At 55.6% G+C, this 15907-nt stretch overlaps 4 protein-coding genes across 4 annotated transcripts; 3 read left to right on the forward strand and 1 right to left on the reverse strand.

Moving 5' to 3' along the window:
- Positions 1-989: 989 nt before the first annotated feature.
- On the forward strand, positions 990-2433 carry PG994_011225 (uncharacterized protein; the record flags this gene model as incomplete). Its single annotated transcript, XM_066862634.1, has 3 exons — positions 990-1353; positions 1452-2086; positions 2152-2433. The coding sequence occupies 3 exons, from the start codon at positions 990-992 to the stop codon at positions 2431-2433; spliced, it is 1281 nt and encodes a 426-aa protein (XP_066711744.1).
- A 929-nt stretch (positions 2434-3362) lies between these two features.
- PG994_011226 (ABC transporter) lies at positions 3363-7761 on the forward strand (the record flags this gene model as incomplete). The annotated part of the gene is made up of 3 exons (XM_066862635.1): positions 3363-4688; positions 4712-7360; positions 7387-7761. The coding sequence occupies 3 exons, from the start codon at positions 3363-3365 to the stop codon at positions 7759-7761; spliced, it is 4350 nt and encodes a 1449-aa protein (XP_066711745.1).
- A 284-nt stretch (positions 7762-8045) lies between these two features.
- On the reverse strand, positions 8046-10286 carry PG994_011227 (beta-N-acetylhexosaminidase- variant 1; the record flags this gene model as incomplete). The annotated part of the gene is made up of 3 exons (XM_066862636.1): positions 8046-8642; positions 8692-9710; positions 9761-10286. The coding sequence occupies 3 exons, from the start codon at positions 10284-10286 to the stop codon at positions 8046-8048; spliced, it is 2142 nt and encodes a 713-aa protein (XP_066711746.1).
- Positions 10287-12554: 2268 nt separating this feature from the next.
- Positions 12555-15709, forward strand: PG994_011228 (uncharacterized protein; the record flags this gene model as incomplete). The annotated part of the gene is made up of 4 exons (XM_066862637.1): positions 12555-12781; positions 13431-13640; positions 14036-15281; positions 15338-15709. 4 exons carry the CDS (start codon positions 12555-12557, stop codon positions 15707-15709), a joined length of 2055 nt encoding a protein of 684 aa, XP_066711747.1.
- Between the last annotated feature and the right edge of the window lie 198 nt (positions 15710-15907).

The following is a 15907-nucleotide window of genomic DNA, read 5'->3' on the forward strand; positions in this document are numbered from 1 at the left end:
CCTGGCACTAACCAACCCATCCTTAAGAACTTACTCATGACATGCAATTGGAGAACCCCATAATCTCGTCTGTCGAATGCGCATACCTGTGTGTCTTGCTTCCTTTCATTCCATCCCTGGTGAGCAATTGGCCTGTCATCATCCATCCGACTTGCCGAGTGCCGAGCAAGCAGCTCCCTGTCGCGAAGAAATGCCCCGAGAGAATGGATGCGAGCCTGTGGCAGTGTCGGACACCCTGCCAGCTCTGTTGTTTTAGCGCCCGATCGGATGAACCTCCACAGGGGTCCCGCCCTCTTTGTTTCCCGTCGTGGCTTTGACGATGAGATAGATGATTGAGAGGGCAGGAGGGAGGTATGCTTGAAGCTTGACGCCCCCTGAGGTGGTTGTGAAGGGCTAGTCGGAAAACAAAACATGTCAAGCTTCAACTCTCCATTGCAATGGATACTCGACTCATTTCTGCGCATCTGTAATGCAAGTACCTGCCTTCACTATTTTGAACGTAATCCGCATCAGCCACAGACTGTGCCCCAGATATCCTCACGATTGTGGGTTGAGGCAAATGACGTTTTTCCCGATGCTCCGCCACTGCTCAGCTTTCTCTGCCTAACCTGAGCACACATCATAGTGACACACCTTGGGGGAAGTTTGCGATAGCCCACGGCCTCTTACGTAGCCCCAAACCATCATAATATACAAACTCTGTGCTCAAAGGTTCCGTTTGCCAGCTGATTCTGTGACATAGCCTCTCTGTGGCGGGTGAATTGCGCAAGTAGCAGAGCGATTGCTACTTCTACATATAAGACATAACGTTGAACATACCCCTCCGCGCCTCACCCATCGCCGTCTTCCTTTGTTTCCCCACTTATACACTTTTCGCACCAACTCAACTCACTGCATTCTCACTCCCACTTGGACTTTTTTGTCTTCACCCTTTTTGATATTAGCCAAGCAGTATACGCTTACACGTACACTCCATCTTGACGTCTTTCATGTCGTATAATCAGTATCCCGGCTACGGCCAACAAGGCTACGGCGCACCGCCGCCCGGTGGTCCACCTCAACACTACCCTCCACAAGGCTATCCTCCGCAGCAACAGGGAGGCTACTACCCGCCTCCAGCTGGTCAACCTCCCTACGGAGCTCCTCCGCCGCCGCAATCACCGTACGGCGCTCCCCCTCCCGGGCATGGACAGTATGGTGCACCGCCCCCTCAACAATACCCGCCCCAAGGTTACCCCCCGCAGCAGCAGCAGCAACAAGGAGGCTACTATCCGCCTCCTGCCGTTCAAGCACCACCTTATGGTGCCCCTCCACCGTCACATTCCCCCTATAGTCCTCCTCCAGGGCAGTATGGTGCGCCACCCTCACAGCCGCCTCCTCCACAACACTACGGCCCGCCCACGCCGCCATCCTTGGGTTACGGTCCCCGCAAATCATACAATGGAACGCAGGTTTCGATGCGCAGGCCCTACACCGGGCCATGAAAGGGTTCGGTACCAACGAACAGTTGCTCATCGATGTGCTGCACAATAAAGACCCGCTGCAGATCGAGGCGCTCAAGCCCGCATACTTTCGAGTCGACGGCAAGAAAACCCTGGAGGGTGCCATTCGCGATGAGACCAGCAGCTATTTCCAAAAGGGCCTCGTGGCCATCGTCCAGGGTCCGCTGCTCCATGACTGCCACCTCCTGTACGACGCCATGAAGGGCCTGGGCACCAAGGAGAATGTTCTCAACGACGTCCTGCTCGGCAGGTCCAATGCCGACATACAGGCTATCAAGGGCAAATTCCAGCAGGTCTTCAACGAGTCTCTAGAGAGTATGATTAAGGGGGATTTGTCTTTGAAGACAGAGCGCCACTTCCTCATCGTGCTCGGTGCCACGCGCGCTGAGGACAGCGCGCCCCTGATACCCCAAGAGATTGATCGCGACACGGATGCCCTCTACGATGCAACCGAGGGCATGGTCGGTACCGACGAGCTCAAGGTGTGCTCGATCTTGAGCACGCGAAACGACAACCAGATCCGTGCCATTGCGCACACCTATGAGCAGAAGTACAGGAGGCGACTGGATGATGTCATTCGCAAGGTAAGTTTGGTTTTCATTTGTTACTATCTCTTGTATACACTTTATATGCTAACACCCTTGGTCAGGAGTTTAGTGGTCACATGGAGGATGCTCTCCTGTTCCAGCTCCGCCACGCCGCGGACAAGTACATGCATGCCGCGGCGCTTTTGGAAGACTCGATGGCAGGTCTGGGTACGAAAGACCACCTGCTCGTGAGCAGGGTGATACGGTACCACTGGTCTCCCGAGATGATGGCAAACGTGAAGGGCGCCTACAAGCAAAGATACAAGGAGAGCCTATACAAGCGCATCAAGGGCGAGACGAGCGGGAACTACAGGAAATTGATGCTTGCTTGTGTCGGCGAATGAGGACGGGAAAGTCTGGTTGCGTAATCATGATACCCTGGGGATACAATGGTGCAACTGGGATGGATACCTTTTGAAGGCAGATTAGTCTGTTTTTTGTTTTTTTATGATTATACGAACTCATCATCATCATCATCATCTGACACCTGTCAAATTCTGCATCCATATATCGGCCATGTGGTGAATGGAATTATGAGTAGTCTGCAATGCGACAGGCGCTTCCAACATGTAAGTAAGACTTCGGATTTCCGATACCGGTGTTCGGGACCAAGTGTGCCGGCCCCCTCGAATGCACCCCGCCCCGCAATGCCGAAGAGGTCGGTCACGTACGGCTCAAACCAATACCTTCGATTAGACAAGTACATACATGTAGGTTACAGCACATGCCGATCTAAGGCTAATGCTGTGCTATGTTTATGTGCTCTGCCATTGCGGGAGTTCGTACACTCGAGACCGGTATTGACTTATTAGGGGCCTTATAAAGAGCCAATGGTCAGGTTAGGCAAAGTAAGTGTAGGCAGAAGCGACGTCACGCCGCCGCCAGGTGGTGGAAAGGATCGAATGGCCCGGTACGGTGCGGTGTGTGTCTCTTGGGAGGCAAGGATGATCACCGCTTCTTCTCCACTTACTCGCTCGAGGTGTGGACTGCCATGGGTCGGTGGTTGGCATGCAAGGCAAGGCTAAACAAATGCAAAGTACTACTAGTCAGCCTGGCCCGACTGATTCGAGTCCTTTTTCTTTTCCGCCCATCTGTAGCCTCTCTATCTCCCTCTTTGCTCTATTTTTGTTATTTCGGATAGCTCTGATACCTCATAGAGTTCCTGTATTCCATAGTTTTCAGCGCCGTGGACGCTAGAGTCCATCTCCGTTATGGTTGATCCTTTGGGGGCACTGGAGATACATTAGTCTAAGAGCATTTAATTATAGACGCAATGCCGTTCGCCATGGATTACAACTCTCCTTATGTCTTTGCGTACGACCAGAGTGTCCTGCACTCTTCTTTCGGAGCCTTACAAAATATGGACGTTACCCGGAGCTCTATAGCCCAAGCCGCTGTGGCGACATCTTTGGCTCTGATCTATATAGGTTCTAGGGTGGTCCCCACCAGGCCATCATGGCTTCAGATATTCGCCAAGGAGTACTCCGGAAAGGAAGTCCTCGTAAAGAGGCTATGGACGTTCAATGCGGTGGCCCTCACACTTATATCCATATCGGGCCTGGGTGCAACTATAGCTTCGGCCATAGCCCCTCCCCCCAATGCGTGGAGGGGGTTGGAGATCACGCCCTGGGTCTTGTCGATTATCCTTACTCTCGTCCAACGGCCGCGGAAAACCCCCAAGACGCTCCTTGGCTTGTTTCTCACAAGCCTTGTCGGGACTGTGGTGGCTTCGATATCGACACAAACGCGAGCAGACCGGACCAGTATACTGCATCTCGGCGAAATATGCATTGCCCTGGGTGGCATCGCCGTTATCCTCTCCATGCCGATGAGAGATCCTCTCATGGGCAACCACGGGATTGCGGGCAAGCACGATACTGCCACTGTCGCGCTTCGCAGTCCCGAAGACGATGTGTCTTTGTGGCAATGGATGTCGGTTTCCTGGCTCAAGCCTCTTTTGAGAAAGGGCTGCAGGAAGCAACTAGACGATGGCGATGTCTGGCAGCTGCCGTATGAATTTCAACACGACCGGCTACACGAGCTATTTGGGGCCCTCCAGGGCTCACTAATCAGGCGCCTCATGCTCGCCAACGGCCTCGACTTGATCATTATCACCTTCCTCGCTCTTGTCGAATCCGCCGCAAACTTAGGGACCCCGATGCTGCTTCAGCGCCTCTTGGCATCTATACAGAGTGCAACCTCGCCGAGAGAACTGTCCGTTGCCTTCGCAGTAGCCATCTTGGCGGTGCGGCTGGTAGCCAGCCAGTCCGGCGTGTTCTCCCTGTGGTATTGTCGACGCGCTTACGAGAGGTCCCGCGGGGAGATGATCACCAGTATCTACGCCAAAACTCTGACCAGGAAATCGCAAGGGTTCACGCCCGATGAGAAGGATCCGGCTTATGTCAACGGGAACGAACTGAACGGGCAAGAGCCGAAGCAGGGCTGGTTCACCCGACTACTTGCCCGCCTCCCGTGGCGGAAGAAGTCGGCCAAATATACCCCGATCAAGGCAACGCCGCCACCGGCTACCATGGGCAAGATTCTCAACCTAATGAGGAACGACTGTTACGAAATTGCCCAGAGATTTTGGAATTCGGGGGTCTATTTACCAAACCACTGCAGTTCCTCGTCTCGCTGGGTCTCTTGTGGCTTCTATTGGGATGGTCCTGCTTGGTGGGCATTGCTTGGGTCGTCTTCGTCCAGATCCTGAACGCCCTGTTCGTTCAACGACTGATCGTCAACGAGCGACTTAGACGGGCTGCGACAGACAAGCGACTCCAGGCCACTTCCCAGTTTGTCGAGGCGATTCGCCATCTACGATGGTACGATTGGCAATCTGAGTGGCTCAAGCGTATCATGGAGCAACGAAATAACGAGCTCTTCTTGAAGATTGTCACGGGACTTTGGACTGTCAGCATCTCTACCGTCAACATTTCCGCAGGCATGCTGTTCCCCGTTGCTAGTTTCTTCGCCTACACATATCTTGCCAAGAAACCCTTAACGGTGGATATTGCTTTCCCAGCACTCCAGCTGTTCAGCATGCTCGAAACCAGTCTCAGGGAGTTGCCTGATCTGATCACTGTTCTCCTAAACGCATCTGTCGCCATCGAACGGCTCGAGACGTTCATGCGTGAGCCCGACAAGGAAGAAGGGGAATCCTCCATGATGCTGCAAGACATCGAGTTCCACGACGCCTCGCTGTCATGGCCCGGGATGCACGATACCGTCCTATCTAATCTTAACTTGCGGCTCTCGGCAGGGCTGACCGTCGTATACGGACAGGTCGGCGCGGGTAAAACCGCACTGCTCCAAAGCATCCTTGGTGAATTGGATCAAAAGGCCGGTGATGCCGTTCTGCCGACAGAAATGATCGGCTATTGCGCCCAGGCGCCCTGGTTGCAGAACATGAACATTCGCGAGAATATTCTATTCTGCGCTCCCTACGAGCCGGAACGATACCGAGAGGTCCTAGAGGCTTGCGCGTTGACCCAAGACCTTGCCGGCTTCAAGCATGGAGACTTGACAGATATCGGCGAGGGAGGCGTAGGTCTCTCTGGAGGCCAAAAAGCCCGCGTCGCCTTGGCCAGGGCTGTATATAGTCGATCCCGAATCCTGCTGCTCGACGACCCTCTGGCGCCCTTGGATCATAATACCGCCGAGTCGATCGTGCAAAGGCTATTCCGAGCACCTCTGTTTAGTGGCAGGACCATTATTCTCGTTACTCACCGGATCGACCTCTGTATTCACCTAGCGGATCAAGCCGTTGAGATACATGACGGGAAAGCCCGCGTGCTGCATCCGGACGAGGTGCCGCAGAAAGTTATTGAATCCGAGCATAATCTGGCCGAAGGTGAAGAGGATCGGCATTCGGCTGATGCTGTTGCCGAGGTCGATGCTGCCATCCCTGACAAGTTCATCGAAGAGGAACATCGTAAGGACGGCGGTGTGATCTTGTCCGTATACTGGACGTACATCAAAGCCGGGAAGTTGTACTTGTGGGCTGGGCTGGTCTCTCTCTTCGCCTTGCTCCGCCTCAGTAGACTCTTCAGCGACTGGTTCCTCAAAGCCTGGACCGAGGCCTACAAGAAAGAGCAGGCCCATGGTGACCCGATGCAGACGAACGGACAACTGGATGACAGTTTTGGCTCTGGCTTATTCAAAAGCTTGCCGAATCCTCAAGACGACGTGAGCCTCTGGCTGTTTGGGTACCTGGCGATTGGTCTTCTGAACACGCTGGTGTTTACCCTCGCCTCTTGCAATCTGCTTCTGATTTTATACATCGCCGCCAAGAACCTATTCATCAGGGTCCTCGACAAAGTCAGCAACGCCACGTTCCGCTTCTACGATGTGACGCCCGTAGGCCGTCTGATGAACCGATTGACATCAGATATCGGCATGCTGGACGGCGGCGTCATCGGCCCCCTACAGAACTTCGCCTTCAACCTTTTGACCTTCATCAGCTGTCTGGCGGTCATCGCTGCCGCCACGCCGCTCTTCTTCTTTTTCGCGCTGCTCATGACGGCTGGCTTCATCTACTTCTTCCTGGAATTCCTGCCGACATCGCAGAGCTTGCGCCGGCTCGAGATGGTCTCGCTCAGCCCCCTCATGTCCAACTTCGGCATCCTGCTCGAGGGGCTCGCCACCATCCGCGCCTTCCGCTCCAAGACGCACTTCCAGAACCGCAACATCGTCATCGTCGACGCCTTCCAGAAGATGGACCACTTCTACTGGAGCCTGCAGGCCTGGCTCCAGTACCGCTTCGACACGCTCTCGGCCTTCGCCACCTTCGCCCTGACCCTCATCGCCCTGTACCGGGGGCTCAGCCCCGGGCTCACCGCCTTCGTCCTCCTCACGGCCGCCCGCTTCGTCGAGGCCACCCACGCCCTATGCAAGCAGTACGGCCAGCTCCAGATGGACTTCGTCTCGGTCGAGCGCGTCGTCGAGCTCCTCGACCTCGAGGAGGAGTCCAGCGGCGACCTCGTGCCCCCCGCCGCCTGGCCCGCCTACGGCGACGCCATCGAGTTCGAGGGCGTCACCATGCGCTACGCGCCGCACCTCGCGCCCTCGCTCGCCGAGGTGTCGTTCACCATCCCGGGCGGCGCGACCTGCGCCGTGCTCGGGCGCACGGGCTCGGGCAAGTCGACGCTGGCGCTGGCGCTGCTCGCGACGCTCAAGCCGGCGGCGGGCCGGATCCGGGTCGGCGGGCTCGACCTCGCCGACGTCGAGGTGCACACGTGGCGGCAGCGCATCAGCTTCGTGGCGCAGGACCCCGTGCTGTTCCGGGGACGCTGCGGCAGAACCTCGACCCGCTGCACGAGCACGGCGACGCCGAGTGCGTCGCGGTCCTGCGCCGCGTCCTGGGCCCGGACTGGGCCCTGCGCTCCCACGTCGAGGCCGGCGGCCGGAACCTCAGCCAGGGCCAGCGCCAGCTCGTCGGCATCGGCCGTGCCGTGCTGCGCCGCAGCCCCGTCGTCGTGCTGGACGAGGCCACGGCCTCCATCGACAAGAAGACGGCCATGGCGATCCAGGAGGTCCTGCGCGACGAGCTGAAGCAGAGCACGGTGATTACCATTGCGCACCGGCTCGAGGCCGTTAAGGATGTGGATTACTTTGTAAAGTTGGATAATGGAAAAGTTGTCGAATTTGGGCCAGCTCAGAATCAGCTGGTGTGATGTGATGACGACGATTATAATAACGAGCCCTTCTTTTATATCGGTGCTGGGTTTCGTTGGATATGTTTGGCGAGCTTCTGGATATCCTTGGGTACATATACAGAGGCGATGTATGTTGGAATAGCCCGTGTTTGGTAGTAGTAGTAGAGCACTTGGGTAGACATTGCTTGACTTTACATCCCTATCTGATTGGATACGTGTCACACATGCATGAGAATTATATATATAACTAAAAAGTTCATGAGATCGAAGACCATATCCAGTCGCTGGTTAGTCTCATTGTACTAAGTAATTATTAACAGCAAGCACGCCGTAACACCAGCAAAGCCCAACAATAAGGGCTGCCTTGAGAGCTGTTGATGACTGCCCAAGCCGCCTAGACTCTGAACGGGCGGCACGGTGGTGGTCGTACCACTGCTGCCATCTGGCATCTTTAGGACCGACTCGAGTTTAATACTCTGCAAACCGCCCGACACCGTCTCTAGGGGAGCCACGAACGCCATCTGGCTCCAGCTGAGCAGCGTGTTCTTTCCGCCGAACACGTAGACCTCGAACCTGCCCGCGAAGCTGCCGTTCACCCAGACTCTGCTGCCGCCGACGACGTCGCCCGTGATGGTGATCTCCGCTGGCGTCGGGATCGACACGGGCTCGTGCGTGGACCGGGTCGAGTTGGACCAGATGCGACCCGGGTGTCCCGCATCGAAGCCGTCCTGCTCGTGGACCGCGCGGAGCGGGTACGTCCAGCCGTCCGACACGAAGGCCAAGCTGCCGCTCTCGGACAGCTGCAGCGTCACGTCACCAGACGAGAGTACGAAGGGGCCCGCGACGGAGAGGGTCAGCGTGTAGTTCATGCCCTTGCTGCCGTGGCCCAGCGTGACAGGCTCGGAATCGCCGGTTGGGTCTTTAGTCCATGACGTGAAATCGGTGCACCGATCTCAGGTTCTGGCCCGGTGCTTGGGCCGACAGGAAGTCGATCGAGTCATCCACGGTCCCCACGTCCAACTGGGTTCCTCGCGCCCCGCTCCAGGCTCTTGCCGCCACGAGGGGAATGCCGCGCCGCATGGCATAAAAGGCCTCGAGCTGCGTCGTGGCATCGGGTCCGTTGTCGTTCCAGGCCGCCATGATGGCGCCCTTGTTCCCGCTCGCGTCGTCCGCCAGCTGCTCCGTGGTGTTGACCGGGTTGTAGAGGGCGGGCTGCCATTGCCACCCATCTTGGTTGGCGAAGTTCACGGTCCTGGTTTCGTTGTAGAACTGGGGATATGGGGCCGGCAGAGTAGGGGCGTGGTCGTTCTTGAGAGATATGTAGGCCCACCAGTCTTCGGAGTTGATGATGGTATAGCCCACTTCTTGTAGCTGGACAGGGTCCGACTGGTCGTATTGCCAGTGCTGAATAGTGACATCCTTGGAGATTGTGAGGTTTTCGGACGGTTCGGCCGTGCCCCAAATCCGGATTCTTTTCCCAGACGTCTCGTTCACGAACGTGGCCATCTCATTCACAAATTTTATGTAGTCATCTGCCAGCGTCGAGTCGTACTCGTCAGCGCCCACGTGGACCTCCTTGGTTTGGAACCACGGCAGAAACTCGGCCCAGATCTTCTTGACGGTGGGTATACTCTTGGGGTGAGTCAGATTCAGTAGATCCCTCTTCTCGAGAGCCAGCTCAGGCTTCCATTTCGTGATGCTGAGACAGTGGCCCGGGGCTTCGATCTCTGGAATCACCGTGATGCCTCTGCTCGCACAATGCTGCTGGAGATCTTCGAAATCGGCGCGGCTGAGCGTCTCGTTGGGGCTTTGGATAATGCCCGCCAACTCGGCGCTCTCGGGATGCAGCGAGAACTGGCTGTAGACTTCGCTCCATGTCTCGTTGTGTCCTCGGTTTAGTGGATAGTTGTCGCTCATGTGGTAGTGGAACTCGGACATCTTGAAGAAGGAGGCGTATGTGCACAAGTCTTTGAGGAAAGAGGGGAGTACCATTTCCTTCCAGCATCGAGCATATAACCTCTGGTCGCATACGCGGGGGCTTCTGTGAGCTCCATCGCAGGCACCGAAGTCCAGTTCGATATCATCAAGTGTTGCAGGAGTGTCCGAGTCCCCCACCACATGCCGCGGGCACCGGAGCCTGTTATCCAAGCCCGGCCGGCCAGGACCCGAAGGGTGTAGCCCTCTTCCGTACTTTGGCCGCTCGCATACTGGAAGTCGGCAGATTTATCTCGAGACAGATCCAGAAAGATGCCAGAGTCGTTCTTCCCGAAAGACTCCACAATCTTCAATGACCACTCGCTTTTGGTGAGGCGAGTGAGATCGTCTTGAAACGTCCGGGCAAATGCATGGCCCGAAGGTGGTATCAGAGATGGACCGCCTGTATCCCGGTGCGAGGCGAGGTCACTCTGAACATAGATGGTCCTCGGAAAGCTGCCGTCGAGTACGAGGCCAGACTTGGGACCGTTGTATGTTGATTTCGGCGGAGGTGGCAATGGCTGAAGGGCGGCAACGGGGAGTGCAAAGAATATCACAAGAGATCTCATTTTGGTATGCGTTTTCTGGGGTCGGCGATCTCTCGTAACGGTTGACGGTAGTAGCTCTGCCGTTCATGACATTCTCTATAGGCGAAGAAGTAGCTGAGGGTTTAGTTCAATATGACCGGCCTGGCTGTGGTTCACGTTGCTCACAAATGACAAGTTCGTTTGCAGAGCCAAGAGAAGAGGTATATCACGAGTCATGCATGTCACCGAGTAACGTTACCACGGTTTGCTTAGATCTAGTACCTACCTGCTGTTCGGGGGCGGGGTCGGAGCCCGTATCGGCAGGCACCTACCGGATCGCCGTCTCACCGCTGATAAGCGAACCCCGACGATAAGTAGGTGACCCCATCATGTTCGCATTTGAGAGACTGTAAGCTATCGAGACAAGTCGGAGTAGTGTAGGTTAGAGGGCAAGTACTCTGTATCGTCCATGTTGTCGTTGCGTATTTGGTGTCATTTCGATGCTCATATACCAGTTCACGGCTCTTATCGTATCAGTGTGCAAAGGTCCTTATACTCTGCAGTTACAGTATCATTGAGAATCCCACTTCCCCATCTTCAGGGCTGGCGTCAGGGTGGGGGAGTAAGTAATTAGCCGTGCCTTGTCTTTAACCCCCTGCGTCAACGCTAGGACGGAGCTCGCAGGCTTCATTAGTCGTAGAGCGCCACTTGAAACCGCCAGCATGATCCCATAATCTACTTTTGGTCGTAGACACCAGATCCAGGCTGCGGCACATTGTCTGAAGTATGCCGTTTATTTTGGGGCCCCAAAGCCGTTGAGCTTGGTAGAGACGACCAGTGACAGCTTGACGGTTGGGACATTAATGCTCAGGGTACTTCGTATAGCGGTTGTATGGACGTGTTTGTAGTATGTTGTTTTCGTAGTCCCTCACAAGTGTCGTCCCTCCCTCCGTCTCTTTTGCGCCCCCAATTCCAGAGGCCCCTGTTGCTGCCCTGCTAGTGGTGTTTGTAGGCAGCTGTTAATATATCTAGAGAGATTGCACGTGCTAATTGTTATATTATCATGATAGTAATCTTGTCTTGTACGGAAGATGACACGGCGCAGAAGGGTGGAGCATGACGGCAGGGCGGGATGCAACGGTTGTAAGGGATAGAAACCTATTATTGGAGAGGTCATGTTGTAGGCGAGTCGTTGCATACCATATTGCGGGATTACAGGAGCATCCGAGTCGTAGATCATTGTCTTGAGTTCGTCCTAATCGTCGTTGCTGTCGAAAAGTCGTTTGAAAAAAAAAATGAAAAAAAGAAAGAAACAGAAACGTTTACCCGCCGACCTCGTCCTCTTCTGTCACTACATTACCGGCCCTGCCTCTTCATCTCTCGACAGGGCGCCAGCCAGCCACTATCTGGTTGTTGTAGATCTTCTTCTTGTCCTTCTTTTCTCTCATTTTTCTTCTTCTTCTTCTGTTTTTCACGTCCATCATTGGCAGAGCTCGAATGGTGAAAAAACTGGGCAGCAAACGGGGGACTTAAACGAACCCACACCTGACGACAACGGCCCAGTATCGCGACCTTCCTTTCCGAGTAGCGATAACGAACGACGGCCATACGAAAGGCAGTCAACGCAGTCAACACAGACACCACCCAACCAATAGGCGCAACTCTTTCGCTCTTCAACTTATTCACTGCCGCGACTCGTTTGATTCGCTGCCAAGCACTCCCAGGCCATCGGCTGAGCATACTTGGTGGGCTGGCTCATCGTTGCCCTCTACGGACCACTGGCATCAAATCAATCTGGCCTAACGCTGCGAACTGGAGACTCTGGACCACTTACACGCCACGCGCCACGCTCCTACTTAGTACTTACTTAACACAGCATTGACCTGAATGGGCATATAGGCATTCCACTATATTACTACTACACATTTGACTGACGAGACCGAGCCTGCGGGTTGTTGTTATTTTCCCGTCAATGACATACTACTCGTTCTATCTTTCTTTTTCCGTCTTTCTTCAACACTCGCACAGACTGGACAGGATACCCGGCAGAAAACCTGAGGGCACGGGACGGCATCAATTTCTCAGGGACCTCTTTTATGCGTGCGCGCAGGGACTCGCGTTCGCGGCAGCACAGAAAAGTCAATCGGCATCTTTGGCCCTTCGGATGAGCCCAACCCCGCGGCGATCTGACACCACCCTATTCGAAACTCTTTGAAATCCGAGAATTGAGGAAGAGGGAGGGAAGGACCTATCACCCCGCCACGGCTAGTATCGACCATCGCAGTCGCGGACATCGCGAGCCTGTTCGCCATGTCGACCATGTGGGACCGTCTACGGCCAGGCCAGATTGGACGTAATAAGGAGGGGGGAGCTCCTGCGCTGAAGCAGAAGAAACTCGAGCAGTGGCAGAACTCGCGATCATCATCATCTTCTTCTTCGCCAACTCCTGCACGTCCGCCACGACCAACAGGATACTCGTACGAAATCCAAGGAGGACTCCCGAAGAGACCAGAAAGGCAACCGAGCGCGGAATTGTTGTAAGTCGCATTCGTTCTTTCCTTTCCTCTTTTCTCTCTCATGCCATGCATGCATCGTATCCCAGAGTTGCAAGTGCAGTTGCAACAAAGCAAGTCAAGTTGAATTAGGATACATCCTGCGTCCCGCGGGGGTTGATGCAAGTCCAAGGTGGTCGGTCGGTCGATGTTGCTGCCGCTGCAGGGTGGTGTGACGCAGTCACATTCAGCCACACCATAGTCTGACCCCAGACCCCCCAAATGCCAACGGTGCAGGTTGGGCTTGTGCTTGGGCTATGTCCTGTCATGGGTGCTTTTGCTCAGATTGCAGAAGAAGGATCAGATTAGATGCGACAGCAACATTCGAGTACTTGGTTTAGGATGCCATGTTGACAGATATCGCATCTACTTGGAACTAATACCAAACAAAAACCCCCCAACAAAGAAATCAGCAAGGAAGCAAGGAAGTAAAAGGACTCCCGGTTTAGTTCCCGGGGCTGTGTAATTGAGGGTGGCAGGATTGGGTCATTGTCCTTCCTACCTCTTACTGTTCTGTGATCTGGTTTAATTCGGCCTCGGGCCCCAAGTGTTGGATTGGACAACACGGAAGAAAACACAAAAGACAAAAAAGCCCAACAACTTCACACATGATGCTGACACCCCATTACCGCAGTCAAACCTCAGCGCCTGCTGTACAGGCGCCTCCACCGTCCACCCATAACAACCGTAATTCCTCTTACGGCCGTCCGGTCTCTTCCATCTACTCGCAGCCATCGCCCGTCGCTGCTACCTTTGCAGCCCAGCAGCTGAGAGGTGAGGTATATGCTGACCCGGCTGGGATTTCTCCGCCGAGTTCACCTGACGATTTCGGGAGACCAGAACGGTAAGTTCGAGCTGCTGAATGCCCTCTTCCCTTGTTTATTGCGCCTCGAGGCTTCCCGAGGCAAGCGCATTCGGTACAGTGACAATGGGCAAGCACGGTGCTCGAGGTGAATGTAGGAAGTTGGCAGTTGATTGTATCTGTTGCGATGTCAGCGTGCAACGACTACACTGTTTGCTTCTCTCAGCTTCCTCCACAAACGCCTTTGTTGTTGAGACACTCGTGAACTTTTATTTGGAATTGCAGCGTCAGGGACATAGTTCCTTGCAGTCACGAGAGTTGAACTTCCGTGGAATGAGAACTGCCTCTGCCGATCCTTGCCTGGCGCATTTCCCCGTTGAACCTTATGAGAGCTCGGGATAGACGGTATCGAGGCTAACAATGTGCATTCGGGCCAGCAGACCTACCGGCGGAGACGTTTCGCCTATTGATGAAGGCAACTTGGCCATGGAGAACCCCGCTACTCGCCCGGGTGGTGGTGCTGGGCGAAGCCAAATCCCCATGATGCGACGGGAGCGTCGAAAGAACTCGGATGCTGCTATACATGCGTTGCACGAGTCCAAATCTCGGGAGCGGCTCAGGCAACGGAATAACGACGTGCGTTGGGACAAACATACTGGCGAGCCAACTTCAAAGGACCGTGGACTCCCTTCGCAAGTGCCCAACGCCCATCAGTACGCCCAAGGTCTGCAAGCCCGTCAGCCGGCCAATGACGCCGGTAACGTATTTGGTGTACGTCTTCGACCGACGCGCCCAGCTCCAGATGCTGGCAATGCGCCGGCTGAGCCGTCGTCGAGGCCGGACTGGCGTGGAGCCAGCGGACGAACGCCTCTAGTCCCGCCGGTGAAAGACACTCCCGACGTAGCACCGCTGAACGTGCCTCCGAAGAGCGCCAGAAGGATGAACCGAGGACCCAGCGATCCTCGCCGTGGCCAAGGTGTTTTGTCCCCTGTCAGTTCATTGGAGTCTGAAACATCATCACCCCCACCAACTCAGCGCGCAGCTACCACCAAGAACCCCTCACAAGAGCCTAATGGCCGCAACACTGTCCAATCGTCGGCCTCCCCGGTGCAGCGCGTTACAGCTGGTGCACCAGATCAACCCTCCCAGAGATATCCCAGCCCTGCTTTGTCCGACGATCATCGTCCCACGGAGAAGCCTGCACCATACCAGGCTCGTTCAGCCGCCATCCATCCTCTCCCAGCGGACAATCCTCCTTCGTCACCATTTCCTCCAAACGAGAAAGCCATCCGAAGAAAGCCTGCAGGAGCAGCTGGCCACACCCCTCAGCGGTCTACTTCGTCTTCTGCCTATTCGCAGCATAACGACATCCACCCTTCTCAACGGCCGCCTGGAGGGTTTCCCGAAGAGTGGACGCAACCGCCATCTCGTTTCAGTGTAACGACGTACGCGACCTCGGCGACGGGCACACCAAGACTCTCTGCCGAAGAAGCCGCCCCAGCTGTGCCTACGCCACCCCGGCAATACAGCCAGTCCCCGGCCTCCTTGTCTCCCGACGGCCATTCCATCCTCGATCGTAAGCGACCTATTGTTAGCGGCTACGAGGACAAACCCCGAGCCCATACACCCGCGGCAGAGCCGATCAAGATCAACATGGACTCCCCCTACTACGTGACTTCACTGGTTCCGGCCCAGCCGCGCCCATCCGGACTCCATCCGGTTCCCCGCGGGAACCACAGCCGGATCTCGGTAGCCTCGAACGAGTCGAGCGACAAGGTGCTCCCCTCGCGCCGCCCGAGGAGTCGGCCCGCGACCGCGTCTCGCAGCTCAATGCCGCGCTCAAGTCGCTCGGGAACCGCCGCATCAACATCAACCAGGCCATCCGGCAGATGACGGAGCTCATGCCGACGGACAATCTGCTGGCGAGCGACGCCGTCATCGCCAAGCGCGAGGCCGAGAAGCGCAAGGTCGAGGTCCTCCGCGACGAGCTGGCCGAGGTCCAGCGCGAGGAGTACGACCTCGGGCTCAAGCTGCACCGCGCCTACAAGCGGATGGACCGGGAGGCCGAGTACGAACCCACCGGGCTCTGGGTCAGGCGGGTTACTGGCTGAACGGCCTGAACCGTTAGAGTGGAATAATTACAACCAGGTTGGCGAGAGGGGGAGAGCAGATATTGGCCAGCTCAGGGAGACGGGCGGCGTTACGACTTTGCTCTTGTTGCACGGGTGCGTTCTATCGTCTAGGTGAATTTCTGCATAAGCTGGCCTTTTGTTTTCTTTCTACATTTGGAGAGCATGGAGTTCGCTGGC

This window comes from Apiospora phragmitis (assembly GCF_038363925.1).
Source record: "Apiospora phragmitis strain CBS 135458 chromosome Unknown utg000010l:1.0-9815664.0:1.0-9183399.0, whole genome shotgun sequence".
Classification (NCBI taxonomy): domain Eukaryota; kingdom Fungi; phylum Ascomycota; class Sordariomycetes; order Amphisphaeriales; family Apiosporaceae; genus Apiospora; species Apiospora phragmitis.